This window comes from Pleurodeles waltl, chromosome 4_2 (assembly GCF_031143425.1).
Source record: "Pleurodeles waltl isolate 20211129_DDA chromosome 4_2, aPleWal1.hap1.20221129, whole genome shotgun sequence".
In the NCBI taxonomy this organism is placed as follows: domain Eukaryota; kingdom Metazoa; phylum Chordata; class Amphibia; order Caudata; family Salamandridae; genus Pleurodeles; species Pleurodeles waltl.
The window spans coordinates 1,004,853,237-1,004,868,452 of NC_090443.1; the positions used below are offsets into that span (position 1 = coordinate 1,004,853,237).

General features: G+C 45.6%; 1 protein-coding gene across 1 annotated transcript; it reads right to left on the bottom strand.

Annotated features, from left to right (window-relative positions):
• Positions 1 to 211: 211 nt before the first annotated feature.
• LOC138293987 (C-type lectin domain family 2 member D-like) lies at positions 212 to 895 on the bottom strand. Its single transcript, XM_069233245.1, has one exon. It carries the CDS (start codon positions 893 to 895, stop codon positions 212 to 214), a length of 684 nt encoding a protein of 227 aa, XP_069089346.1.
• Positions 896 to 15,216: the final 14,321 nt, after the last annotated feature.

The window sequence follows — 15,216 nt, forward strand, 5'->3', positions numbered from 1 at the left end:
CCGAGCAGTCTTAATTTAGAAGGCATGGGGTTATGTATTTGTGCAATAAATCATACAGTAACACAGTGAAAACACCACACAGGTTTAGAAAAATATAGGATGTTTATCTGATTAAATTAAGGTCAATGTTGAAATATCACTTTTGCAGGTTTAAAAGTCTTAAATGTTAGAAATCAACAAGCTTTGTGCATTTGGCTCTATGTGCCTTAAATTATTCCTTCTTTATATATTCTGCGTGTTTGGTGCAGATGTATCTCCGAGTTGAGGAGCACCGGGCACTGCTGAGACCCTGATGGTTTAGATAGGCGCAGTCCGAGCCGCCGGGGACGCCGGTGCCGCTGTCCAGGGCGCTGCCGTCGGCCCACCGCCAGGGCCCGCTCGGATCTCTCCGCAGGCCGACCCAGCGATCATACTCCCCCTTCTCAGAGAGGGCGAACCCTCTCTCTTTGTCGCTTTTAATCACAGCCAGACTGGAGGAACGAGAGGCGCAGCTGCCATTGGCAAATGTCCAGCTTCCTTCGTTTTCAGAGAATAAGAAACAGCTGCTCTCGCGCAGGGTCCATCCTGCCTCGCACTGGCGGGAAAGGCCGCCCTCGTCGGTGCGGTTCGCCTCACTCGCGGGGTCTTCTCCCGCTCTGAGGGCGAACACGGCGGCGAGGACGACGGAGCCCAAAACCACCGCCACCGCCGCAGCCACCACCCGCCAAAGACGGCGGCGGCGGGAGGCGGCTGGGAGGCCCTCTGCGGGCGGCCGGGGCTCTACCGCGGCTACGGCCACTTGTTGCTCCTCCTCGGAGGGTGGTGCCGCCGTGATCTCCGGCCACCCCCGCCCTAGCAGCGCACATGCCCGGGGTGAGGTTTCTTGGCCGGGGTCTTCCCTCAGGTCTGGCTCCATCGCGAGCACCACCGGTGCGTATAGAGACATGTTTAATTGGCAGAATGAAAAACTTTTTACACCAGCGCTCAGATACATTTTCCAAGAATTTGAACCAACCAAACTCATCTGATTTTGACTATTCTTTTCGCTTCTCCGAGAGGTTCTTAAACAATCTTAAACATTTTTTTGCTACGGCGCCCCAACAAATTATGACTATGAACCAAATTCTATGTACTGCTACGATCTATAAACAGGGTTAATAGAGGTCTTTTTTTGACATTACAAACTAATGGCGGATGTCGTATGATGTTTTAGTCTGTGAAAATTGCGCATAGAATTGTGGGTAAGCGCATATCGCTTGTGGGTAGGAGGCTGATTCTTTTAGGGGTTTTTCGAAGCTGCTTTCTGCCCTCGGCTTTTGTTACTGATAGCATTTAACGCTGCACTTTCTATCTCCACGGGCATTTATATTGCCATGGAGGAGGATCGAAGCGGGTGAAAATTAAAATAGCACACTTTTTTTGGCTTTAGGTATTTCGCCGCTCCTGCCGAAATAGCACACTTTGGTGAAAAGTATCCAGCTTTGTAACCATATATGTAATACCTTACCTGTAACAAGTTGTTATTTACCATAAAAACGTAAAAATACACACTTCTACTCATTTTGCGAGAGATCTCTGCTTTGTCAATGGCTCTGACCTTCATCTCCCCAGAACAGCTTGGGACAGATTTACTAACATTCTGCACCGGAAACTGGCGCAACTCGTTTATTTTGAATTCATCTGCCCGAAAGTAAGGCAAAGCAGCGTCCATGGGTGGTACATGTACTAAAGCTGCCCATAACACTTGAACAGACTCGTATTTCATGTCTCAGCACAAACATGTCTGGCACTATTCCCCCCTCTCCACCTGCACAGAATCATGCTGCTGAGCGCCACACACACCTTTAACACATAGTGCGAGGATGTCTGAATGTGCAAGGTTACCCCTCCAGTACAAAATACCATACCTCGGCTGACTTTACCTTACATACCTTGCATGTGTGCTGTATAGTGCAGCAGACATGAAAAGTTGGAAAAGAAATGAGATAAATATTTCTCTTTAACGCCTGTTTTTGAAATAGTGGTAATTCTTAGTGCAAAATGCTGTCTACTATTATTAGTAGATAGGGTTTTAAGTAAAAAACCAAGGCTGGTAGCCCTGGAACGCCCATGTACCACCCATGGAATGCCAGAAGTATCTAAGGGCCAGATGTACGTAACTTTTTGCATGGCGCAAACAGCGAATTTTGCTGTTTCGACATGCAAAAAGCAAATTGCGATGCTCATTCCTATTTTGCGAGTCGGTAACCTGGTTACCGACTGGCAAAATGGGAATACGAGTCGCAAATATGCAAGGGTGTTCCCCTTCCTATTTGCGATTTGCATCGCTATGCAGAATTGCTTTGTGAACAAGAACGCGGTTGGAAAGCAATTCGCAGTTACCACCAGTGTCACACTGGTGGTAACCCATTCGCAAAAGGGAAGGGGTCCCCATGGGACCCCTTCCCCTATGTGAATAGCCCTGAAAAAATGAAACAAAAATGTTTTGTTTTTTTCGTTTGTATTGCAACTCGTTTTCCTTTAAGGAAAACGGGCTGCAATAAAATAAAAAAACGGCTTTATTTTAAAGCAGTCACAGGCATGGTGGTCTGCTGTCTCCAGCAGGCCACCATCCCTGTGAGTGGTGCGAATCGCAAGGGGTTCGCAAATTGCGACCCACCTCATTAATATTAATGAGGTGGGTCTTTGCGATTCACAGATGGTGTTGGGACAACATCTTGCATCCGGATTTGCGAGTCGCAAATTCGGATTTGTGTCATTTTTTTACGCGAACACAAACCTAACTCTAAATTTATACTTTGGCGCTAGACCCGTCCAGCGCCAACGTTTTGGAGTTAAAGTCATTTTTTGCCAGTGGGAAACTGCCTTGCATCAATGAAATACAAGGTAGGAGTTCCTGGGCAAAAAATGACTCTAAGGCCCAGGCGCCTTATTTATCCTGCAGTGGAAAAATGGTGCACAGTGGGGAGGTGGGTCTAAATAAAGGCACTAACCCTGCTTAGCACCATTATTTAACGCCTGGGTCAGGGCAGGCGTTAAGGGGCCTGTGGGCACATTTCCATGGTGGAACACCATGGAAAGAGCCCAAAGGTGCCCTTCCCAGGCCCCAACGACACCCCCACCCACACCAGAGGGACAGCAGAGGATGGCGACCCCATCCCAGGTAAGTAGAGGTAAGTATTTTGTATTATTTTTAAAAATGCCACTGGGGGCCCTGAAATCGCCCCCCTACATGGCACTGGGTGCAATGGCCATGCCCAGGGGACCCTTGTCCCCTGTGCTGGCCGTTGGGGTGGTGGGTAAGACTCCTGTCTTTAATAAGACAGGAGTCATGTGGAATGGTAGGTTTTGCGCTCAGAAATGACACTAGGCTGATTAGAGTCATTTGCTTTTACTCTAACCAGACTGATGTCATTTTTCAGTGCAAAACCCCCTTCCCCATACCGCCACTGCCACCCCCACCCCCACCACCACCCGGCTAATGTAATTTTCCATGATGTTAGCCCACCCTTTGTGCTGGATTGCACCATTCCTTAAATATGGCGCCCTGCTGGTGCTCTGGAATGGCAGAAGCTGTCGCTTTACTTTTTGACACAAAACTGCATTAGCTAAGATTTGCGTGAAAAAGTATACATTTGGGCCTAAATACCAAACCTAAATCAACAAATCGGACCTGAAGTGCACTCTTTCAGCTGCTGCAAAACAAACTCTGGAGATTTTGAGAATGCTTATTTATTACTACAATATGAAATGTTACAGGAGAAAAAAGATGCTGTTTAGTTGCTTATCGTACATCTAACAGATATAGAAAAATCTTTAAAATGTAAGTGTAAATTTTTAGGTTCAATGCTCCTCTTTTCCACATAAAAATGAAGGGGTAGATTTAAAAATGCTCTGGGTTAGCATCAAAAATGTGCTGCAAACCAACACAAAATGTTTTTCCTATTTTACTTTCCAGTGCAAAACTTGTTTTGCAATCAAAAGTACCCTAAAAGTAATGCAAAGCAGCGCAAAGAACTGCTTTGCCTTTCTTAGTGCCAAGGGGACGTTACATGGGCGTTCTCACATAACCACCCATACTTTTTGATGCAAAACCCTATTAAGAACAGTAGACAGGGTTTTATGTCAAAAGTTAACGCCATTTGAAAGGAGACGTTAAAAGGAGAAATGTTTTCATTTCTCCTTTCATTTCCGGCTTTGCATGTTTACTGCGTTGTAAGGGACACATACAAAGTAGGAGAAGTTTTAAATGAAGTCTTGTGCTGGAAGGCTATTCTTCCAGTATAAGCACATGCTAGTCACACACACACACCCTCGCACTGCTGCGTGGAGGTGCCGGGGGGTGACGTCTGCTCATCGCCAAATGTAAAGAGCAATACATGCAGGCAAGATTCAGATTTAGCTCTTTATTCACAGGTTCTAGTCTCCCACGGCGTGCTGCGTCCAGAGGGCTCGGAGACTGACTGCGACTGACTCCCTTCCCGTCGAAATCCCTCGTCAGTGTCCGCTCCATGCACATGACATTACAAATCAGAACAACGTGACAATGCACAAGAAGCATCTCGAGACACAATACATTACAGTGAGTAATAGTAACATTTATATTTACCAAAGGTGCTTAGAAGCAGATGCTGCTCCTGCTATGTATGGAGTGTCTCCACCCAGAGAGTGAACGTGTATTTAAGCACTACACACTTGTGAATTGCACTGCCTGGAGTGTGAATGTGCCTTTGCTCACTCCTTCTGGCTCTGCAAGGTCGTGTGCTGTGATGATAGCTGCACGCTTCTGCTGAGGGTGTCCTGATGGAGTGCACTGAGTGGCCAAGGGTTGGATATCTGCTTACATGAGAGAGCAGCTGAGCTTCATTACTACAAAGAGTAACCCTGTGGGGGCTGCAGCACCAGGGTGCAGTACCGCACCCTGTCACTAAACTACTCTCTAGAGAAAACACCACAAGTGTGCAGTACTGCACTCTGTCACTAGGTGTCCCTGTAAAGAAGAAAGCACCAGGGTGCTTACATGATGTCTGTGCTGAGCAAGCGCCTGAATTTTATGACAAGACCGGAGGCTCCTATTATGCGTTTCTCTTCTCGCTTTATTAACACAGCAGTCAAGAAAGAAACTACAAAACTACAAATCCCATGTGGCTAACCCAGAGAGCCAATGGGATTAGAAACGTAGTACATCATATGTTAACCAATAGGAACACCCTCGTGCCCTTGTGATGTCACTTGACTGCAAGCAGCCCTCTTTTCTTGCTGCTGCAGTCAAGGATAAGTTCTCTTTTTATTTCCTCTGATATTGTAAAACGTTTTATGAGGATATGTAGTATTTATGGTATTATTTTTATAATCTGTGTAGTCCTATGTAGACGGCAAGTTTGCCGCATTGTTTATTTCGCGCTGCCTCGCGCTAGCGTCCGTTTTTTCCTGCTCTCGGGCGGCGACTAAACCGTTCCCGAGGCAGAAGATTCAACGGTTTTCAGGCGCGCTGTGTGCGCGACGCGCTCAGGCTCTTCCTCGCGTCTGGAGAATAACCGTCACTCGGTTTTTCTTCCTGACGCGAGGAAGCCACTAATTTCTGCGCGCCGGCTTCAAATTACCTGCCTCAGCCGTTCCTCCTACGCAAGTTGTTTTTTCCCTTTGCTGTCAACACCTCCTTTGGGCCCGCCCTCCGATAGGAGGGGTTTTGGTTTCCATAGCTCAATTGATGTTTCCTGCTCTGTTAACCCCCGGTTGTCTGCATCCTTTTCAAGTCATTTCCTATTAACTTCAATTGTTTTTTCTCAGGAGTTGTTTTCCTTATTTGAATTTTAAAGAAGATAAATATTAATATGGAATCTAATACTTCCTCTGGGGAACAAGGTGTGCCCAATGATATTGAGGATATTAGAAATGAACTTCGAAATTTTATAAAGAGTTCTGTTCAACAGGCTATGGCGTCATCCATGCAAAAACTATCAAAAAATGTAGAATCAAATTTTTCTAATTTATTATCAAAATCTTCGGCCCAGTCTGCGGGGGAATGCAGTCAACGCCAGCCTGTCAACCCTACGGGTTCGACTCAAATGGAGAGTGAGTTTACCTCACATATGACAGAGGACGCGGTTCCTCACAAGGCTCCTGCCAAGGAGTATAATAATATGGTTCCTAAACTTTCCCTAAAACGAACAGCAAAACAACGCAATATTTCCCTACCCGTACCCTCTGCATCTACTCCTGACTCAGACGATGATATCCCTGATGCGGATTCCGATTACGTGGTATCTGATCAAGATGATACCGATTCCTTTTCACCTCCCCTCATAAGAAGCCTAAAGTTCCCTATGTTTCCCCTACTCTCTTTGATGCAGAAGGCTTTCCCATGTTTGACCCTTCCCACATACTCTGTCCCAATTCCACGGAATGGTTCCCTGCCGACCATGTTGGTCGTTACGTGGCTCAAAAATTATTTTCTCCCCTTGACAAGCAAACCAGAGCTAAACTTAAATCAGAATGCCCTCGCCCCGTGCTTCCACATAATGCTACTTCTACCCCTTCAATCGATCAACAGATGCTGACCTTTTTCAACAAACAGGGCAAAGACCCTCGCAAAGGGGTAGACAAAGCATGGTCGTCCTGTCAGGACAAACTGTTGGACGTCATTGGTCCACTTACCAGAATTTTTGACATGGTTGAAACGGCTAGACTGGATGGTAGTTTCTTGGATCCAGAAGAACTTCTTTGTGGATCCAACGTTGTTTTTGTCTGCTGGGCAATGCTAACGCTTCCCTAATACACGAGAGACGGAAGGGTCTCCTTATAAAATTAGACCCTAAATTAATCAACTTGGCCACGGTTCAACCTCAGATTCACACTGAGGGACAACTCTTTGGGGACTCGTTCATCAAAGACGTCAGCAAATATGTTGCCACCTTTACTTCTTTGGACAAAGCACAACAGTCCATGAGAAAAATGTTCAGCCAACGTGTTTTTGCCAGGGCCGGTAGAGGCAGGGGCCGCTTTACCGGCCGAGGTAACACCACCCAAGGCTCCAGAGGGTACTACGGTTCTTACCAACAAGACTTCAGACCGCAATTCTATCCCCAGCGCGGCAGAGGTTATCGTGCCAGATCCTTTAGACACAATAAGACCGTCAATCCAACAGGTAAGCCCTCAAGTTGGTTCCTTTCCAACAGGGGGTCGCATTTTCCATTTTCTTTCAAATTGGTTAACAATTACTGCGGATGTGTGGGTACTAAATACTGTACAGGGTTACATGATAGATCTTTATTCTACCCCAGTGCAAACGTTCTCCATTCCTCTTCCCCATTTTTCCACAGAAATGACCCACCTAATATCTCTCGAAGTAAGCTCTCTTTTGCAAAAACAAGCAATCTCTATTGCCCAACCCCATCCTTCGGGATTTACCAGCCCAATTTTCCTTGTTCAAAAGAAGAACAAAAAGATGCGTCCAGTCATCAATCTAAAACATTTCAATCGATTTGTAGTATACAGACATTTCAAAATGGAAACAATTCTCCACCTCAGAGATATACTCCTTCAAAACGACTGGATGGTCAGACTGGATCTGCAGGACGCCTATTTAGTGATTCCTATTCATCCAGACTCCAGGAAATTCCTTCAGTTCCACTGGCTCGACCAAACTTATCACTTTACTTCTCTACCCTTCGGGCTATCTTCCGCCCCTTGGTGCTTCACCAAGCTCCTGAAGCCTGTCGTGGCTTTCCTAAGATCCCAGGGCATAAGGCTCTTAATTTACTTAGACATCCTCATTTTAAGTCAAGCTCCTCAGACTCTCCTTCTACACTTACAAACAACCAGCTCACTTCTAGAGAATCTGGGTTTCATAATAAACAGAGAAAAATCTCTCCTAGTGCCTTCCCAAACCTTAGAGTTCTTGGGATTTCAAATCAATTCCATCTCAGCCACTCTGCTTCTTCCTTCCGCAAAAATAAGATCCATAAAGTCAGAGATTCTACAAGTCCTTCGCAGTTCTCTTATCTCTCTCAGGACTTTGGCTCGAATAGTAGGCCTTCTGTCCTCTTCCATACAGGCAATCTTTCCAGGTCCCCTTCACTATCGTTCCCTTCAAAGACTAAAGATTCAACACTTGAGGAAGGGTCTAGCATACTCCGACCTCATTCCCTTAGATATGGAGTCCCGCACAGAGCTTCAATGGTGGATAGACCATTTGGATGCCTGGAACGGGAAAAGTATCTTTCCATCAGCCCCAGATCTTGTGTTAGAATCCGATGCAAGTCGTCTAGGCTGGGGGGCCCGGTGTGGTCCCATCTCGACTGGAGGTACATGGTCTTCAGAGGAGTCCAAATTGCATATCAATTGTTTAGAGATGCTTGCCGGCTCCTTTGCAATCAAAAGCCTGGCAAAGCACAAAGTGCACTGTGCAATACTCCTCAGGATGGACAATATTTCTGCAGTAAGGTACATAAATCATCTTGGAGGCACAAAATCCAAACCTCTAGCGGATTTGGCCAAGAGTTTTTGGGAATATTGCCTTTCAAACCATCTTTCGGTACAGGCAGAATACCTTCCAGGAGCTCTCAATTCGGTCGCAGACTGGCATTCTCGTCATCTACGAGATTCCAACGATTGGAGAATTCACTCTTCAATTTTTCACAAGATTCATTCCTTATGGGGCCCGTTCTCGATAGATCTCTTCGCATCTCGACTGAACACTCAACTTCCCCAATTTTACAGTTGGCGCCCGGATCCCTTAGCCTTGGCATCAGATGCCTTCTTACAGGATTGGTCTCATTCCCTCAATTATGCCTTTCCCCCCTTTATCATGATCAACAGGGTCCTAGCTCATGCCAGACGTCAACACGCTTCTCTTATTCTCATTGTTCCGTTTTGGCAATCCCAAGTATGGTTTCCGTCCCTTCTGGAACTATCGGTGGATTTTCCATTGTTAATTCCGTCCTTCCCAAAATTACTGTTGGACCCTCTCCTGCGTCCTCATCCCCTCATTGTGGACAACATTCTTACTCTATCCGCTTGGAAGATCTCAGGAATTCCCAACCTTTCCCTATCATTTCGTCAGAAGCTTCCCAGTATATCTCAAACTCCTGGGCCCCTGGTACCAAAAAAGCCTACAAGTAAGCCTGGTCTTTATGGGACGGCTGGTGTTTGGAAAGGCATCTTGATCCCTTTTCAGCAGATGTAATCTTTGTTGTTAATTTCCTGGCCGCAGAAGCCAGTAAAGGTAAAGCTTTCCGTACTGTCAACCTTTATAGGTCAGCTATCTCTTCTAACCATATCCATGTCAATGGGAAACCGATAGGCGAACATCCGCTGGTGTCCAGATTATTAAAGGGAGTAAAATTTTCCAAACCTCCTTTACCTAAATATAACCAATTATGGGACGTTAATATCGTTCTAAAATTTGTGATTTCTTTACCGGATAATCCTTTTCTTTCTCTAAAGATGTTATCTGCTAAGTTAACAATGTTACTGTGTCTAGTTTCCATCAAACGTTTATCAGATGTAAAGGCTTTGGACGTCTCCAACCGACAGTTCACCCCTACAGGAGTGCTATTTTCGGTTGTACGACGTACAAAGACCAGTTTGTCGTCAGTTTTTTATCCATATTTCCCACAGCATCCCAAATTATGTGTGGGCCAACGTCTTAAAGTTTATGAACAGAAAACTGCAGATTTGAGAACATCCTCTTCCCAACTTCTTATCTCCTTTAGGAAACCCTATCACCCGGTTTTATCTGCCACCTTAGCTCGTTGGGTCAAGTGGATTATGTCCCTAGCGGGTATCGATATTTCCAGTTTTGGTGCCCATTCTACCAGAGGGGCTATGGCCTCCAAAGCCTTTTGGGCAGGCTCCCGTTTAGAGGATATTCTGAAATCTGCAGACTGGTCTAATGACAATACCTTTAGAGTATTTTATTGCAAACCTGTTGACGATGTTTCACTAAATGTAATTAATATGCTTTAAACTCGCATAATAGGAGCCTCCGGTCTTGTCATAAAATGTAGATTTTCCTAGTTTATGACGGAAAGTCTTAATTTTATTAAAGACACAGAGGCGAGTATTATCCCGCCTCTAGTTTAAACACTGTTTTTCTCCCTCCCTTTCTTCTAGCTACAGTTCCAGCTGCTCAACCAGGGTCCTAGTACGATTTCTTCACACCTTGGGAAGACTTCATTCATCACAAGCATGGGATCGTATTCTCCCGATTTATTGGAGCATTCCTTCCTTTGTAGGATTTTGGATTTTTCTTCAGACGTTTTTGCTTTCCTGATGGCTTTGTTTATTCTATGTTCTTTATTTCCGTTATTATTCAACAATTTACTTCATTCGCAAGAAAAGAGGGCTGCTTGCAGTCAAGTGACATCACAATGGCACGAGGGTGTTCCTATTGGTTAACATATGATGTACTACGTTTCTAATCCCATTGGCTCTCTGGGTTAGCCACATGGGATTTGTAGTTTTGTAGTTTCTTTCTTGACTGCTGTGTTAATAAAGCGAGAAGAGAAACGCATAATACTCGCCTCTGTGTCTTTAATAAAATTAAGACTTTCCGTCATAAACTAGGAAAATCTACACTATCCTCCACATTACTGGATATGTCTGTTGAACATGTAGCACAAGGGTGCAGTACCAAGCCCCATTCCTAGCTGTCCCAGTAGATCCTGATGCAACACAGCAGACCCGAACTAAGGCCTGGGGGATTTATTTACTAGTTCCAGTCAAAGCAACACAGCAAATTAGGCCCCTTGTTAAGCATGAACATTAAAGCTCCCGAGGGCTGTCTGAAGACGTGTGTATGCGAAAAAACACTGTGACCTAATTTGCACAGCCTGTGGCGCAGGCCACTGAGAAAGGACATGAACCCGTCATATCTACAAGATACGGCACATTTCTGTCCTCTTCCCCTGCACTGGCACACAAACTGCTGCCTAGCACTAACGCAGGCATCCTTGCACCATGGTGCAAGGGTTCCTGCATTGTGGTGATGATTGTTTTTGTGCAGGAAGGGGCACCTTCCTGCACTAAAACAATCCCAAGAGGTGTTTTCCTCTTTCTATGTGTGCTGCAGAATGAAAAAAAGAGGGAGAAGTAAAGATATTTCTCCCTGTTGCGTCACTCTTACACCACTCCTGAGGTAGCATAGGAATCTGACGCACTCCCAGACTTGTAAATCAGTGGTATGCGGGAAAGGGGTCCATATTTTCAAGGCCACGCAAAGCCACGTGGCTTTGTAAATAAGGGCTAGCACACTGCGCCACCGGAGCGTAAACAAACTGACGCTTTGAAGCACAGTGTGCCGCTAGGACCTTGTAAATGAGACCCTGGAGGGTTTATTTACTACAAATTTGCCACATGTTTACATCACAAAAGTGACACAAATCAACGCAATCTTTTTTTATTTATTTAGGGATTATTTGGAAGGCCCTTGCACTTTTCCCATATAAAAAGTGATGCCCCGGCGGCGCAAGGGGCTTGTAGATAAGCCCCTTACATTCCAGCGCAAAACTTGTTTTGTGCTGGAAAATCACTTAAAAGTAAAGCAATGCATTTGCATTACTTAGCGCCAAGGGTGCATTTAATGGGTGGTGCATGGGCGTTCCCATGCAACCACCCTATGTTTTTGACCCAAAGCCTTATTTACTAAAAAAAAGGAAACAGGGGCCCATATGTTCAAGCGGCTTGTGCTTCTGGAGCATCTCTTTTGTTGCTGCACGCATAGCGCAGGCTGCAAGCCCATATCTACAAAGCCACTTTGCGCTCAGAAAGATGAAAACTCCTACAAGTTCCCAAAAGACTGACCCGCATAATACCATGGGAGCGCCTCAGGGCTTTTTTTTTAAACAGATTTTATTGATTTTCAGGGATATAAAACATCAACCATTCCTGGTAGATTGGAAGGGTGCAATTGTACAGATATTATTACAGATTCACCAATACCGTCAAAACATTGCTACCCGACTCCCTGTCCTGCCGCCCGATATCACTGTTGGTTGATGGTGTGGCCAGTGTGTGGTCTACTGGTTCTATACCAAGGACCTCTGCAATCATCGAAGGCCTTTTCCATGGGCGACATACATAACCTTTGTTGTGGTAGGGGTACTAGAAATTTGTGATATAAGTGCTTCAGTTCTTAATTTGTAAATAAAAATGTGCCGGTGCCCAAAGCTCTCCTCTGAAAGTCGCGGCTGCTGCAATTGAATGTGCGAACACTGAGGCAGTGTAACCCTGAAGCCATCTCTGGCCTCTCTAATCCATTTACAGCCACTCCCTGCCCCTTAAGCTCACTCTTGCAGCTTTCTGCTTTCTCCTTTTGTGACGCTTTTTTGTTTTTCTCTTCGTCCAACTTTCCTATGTGTGTCTTTTGCTCCCAGTAAATACTTCAGGCAGAAAAATAAGTGCCGGCCCTCAAAAATAAGTGCCGGTGCCCAGCACCGGAAACCACCAACACAAATTAAGCACTGAAGTGCCTGCTATTAGTGGGTTCCAGCCGGAGTTCCCAGTGGAGAGGGATCTGGGTGCTTTATACTATCCACTGACGTTTCCAAGGCTCTGGCCATTTCCACTGAGCCCCGGCCACCTCCTGCTTCTCTTAGCAGCACTGCTCCTTCATGACCAGCCCCTTTCTCGAGTTCCTTCGTCATAGTCCCACCCGGAGACCATTCTGAGCTTTCCATTTCCGGGTAATCTCCCGCTTCGCAAGGAATGCCAGGTGCTGAAACCTGCTTGTGGCTTTGTCTTTAGTAGTGTGTGGGAATCAGCTTAAAAGCAATGTTGTGGAGCGCATGGGACCACTCTCAACGTCATCAGCAAGAATAGCAGTTATTTCCTCCCAACAGAGTGTGAGCGTCATGCAAGACCAAAACATATGCAAGAACTCAGCTCCCTCCTCCCCTCACCGTGGGCATTTGCACTGGAGGTATCAAAATACAGATTCATTTGTCTCAGTGTCAGATATGTCCCGTGTATCACATAAAAAGTTATCAGCTGAAAGCGAGCGTTCCTCAACACTTTGGGAACCCTCTCTAATATTTTGGTCCAGTCCTGGTCTGGTACGGGACTCCCCACATCCACTTCCTTCTTTAACCGAAGAGTAGTCGGAGGTAGGCGCAGGTCCCTCATATTGATCTATATAAGCAAGTGACAGCCTTAAAAATACCAGCTGATGTGATAAAATATTGGCAGGTCTTATGGTGTGGTGGCTGTTCCATAGCTGTCCCCCAATGTTTTGCACTGCGGTCGCCACTGCTTTATGTATTAAGAAATGACCTCTAGGCAGGTCATATGTCATTCGGAATTCTTCAAAAGGGAGGAGTGTCTCAGCCTCAAATAGGTCACCCAGGATAGATGCTCCTGCCTCCACCCATTAGAGCTTTTGTGTTTGTAGTTTTGTACTTATTTATAATTAGTTACTGTTGTTAAAAAGAAAGTGATGGCGGTGTGCATGGAGTGGTGACAATAAACTGGAATACCAGAAGTTATCTGGTGAAGATTGTCATGAGGTAGCAAGAGTACTGAAGAAAAATAAGCTTTTAATTATTGATTAGGTGAGCATGGTTTCTAATCTCATGCTTGTCTTTGTTGATCTGAGAATGCAACAGATACTCAAAACGGAATATGACATTTTGTTTGGAGGAACACATTTAATTGTTTTGGAGACCTTCTTCAACTTACTACTGTAAAAGAACAGGCTGTTTTTAAAACTCACATGAACAGACTTGAAACGCATTGGGAAGTATTGGCAATGTAAACATTTGGCAATATTTTCAATACAAGGAACTTGCTAAAAATATGCGTAAAACCTATGACCAGGAGTATAGAATCATTTTAAAGGACATTAGAGTAAGAGTTCTGACAGAGGAGGGAAGACTGATGTTGGAAAGTCGACTTATTAAGAAATTGTTTTCCTCTAAGAAGATGGCAGCAGAGCTAATGAAAAACTTTTTTAAAGGGGCCGATTTAAGAGCCCCTTGTGCCACTTTAGTGCTCCCTTAGCTTAATCTTTTTTACACTAAGGCGGCGCTAAGGTGGCCTTTTCCCAGCTCCATATTTACAAAGTGGTGCAATGCATGCATTGAACCACTTTGTAACCCTTTGCGCCACATCATGCATGTGCCATGCATAATGTATGCAAAGGAGCGTTCCGGCTCAAAGAGGCCTGCAAAAATGGTGTCGTGAAATCTACAAGATTTAATTCGCCATATTTGGTGTCGTTTTTAATGCCTGCTGAAAGCAGGCGTTGAAAGGATGCACCCATTGTAATCAAGGGGCCTCCTTGCACTTTGCTCCACTAGCGTCACAATTTCTGACGGTAGTGGACCAAAGTGCAACAATAGCATCAAAAATGTTGATGCTATTGTTCCTAGGCCCATATTTATACTTTTTGACGCTAAACTGCGCTAACGCAGTTTAGCGTCAAAAAATTTAGCGCCGTCTAACGCCATTCTGAAGCGCCATGCGGGCGCCGTATTTATGGAATGGCGTTAGCCGGCGCTAGCAGACCGGCGCTGCCTGGTGTGCGTGGAAAAAAAACACGTAGACCAGGCAGCGCCGGCGTAGGGGGAAAATGGCGTTAGGGCGTCTTAAAATGGGGCAAGTCAGGTTGAGGCAAAAAAATCGCCTCAACCCGATTTGCGCCATTATTTTCGACGCCCAGACGCCATTTAAATGACTCCTGTCTTAGTAAAGACAGGAGTCATGCCCCCTTGCCCAATGGCCATGCCCAGGGGACTTATGTCCCCTGGGCATGGTCATTGGGCATAGTGGCATGTAGGGGGGCACAAATAAGGCCCCCCTATGCCACCCAAAAAAAATTAAAAAATATAAAAAATTATACTTACCTGAACTTACCTGAATGTCCCTGGGGTGGGTCCCTCCATCCTTGGGTGTCCTCCTGGGGTGGGCAGGGGTGGCAGGGGGGGTCCCTGGGGGCAGGGGAGGGCACCTGTGGGCTCATTTTGAGCCCACAGGCCCCTTAACGCCTACCCTGACCCAGGCGTTAAATAGTGGCGCAAATGCAGGGTTTTTTGACCCGCCACCTCCCGGGCGTGACTTTTGCCCGGGAGTATAAATACGACGCATTTGCGTCGCCGTCATTTTTTTAGACGGGAACGCCTTCCTTACATCTCATTAACGCAAGGAAGGCGTTCACGCAAAAAAATGACGCTATTTGCCCATACTTTGGCGCTAGACGTGTCTAACGCCAAAGTATAAATATGGCGTTAGTTTTGCGCC

Coding starts and splice junctions, on each gene's coding strand:
- LOC138293987 (XM_069233245.1), bottom strand. CDS start 895: ATGGAGCCAGACCTGAGGGAAGACCCCGGCCAAGAAACCTCACCCCGG.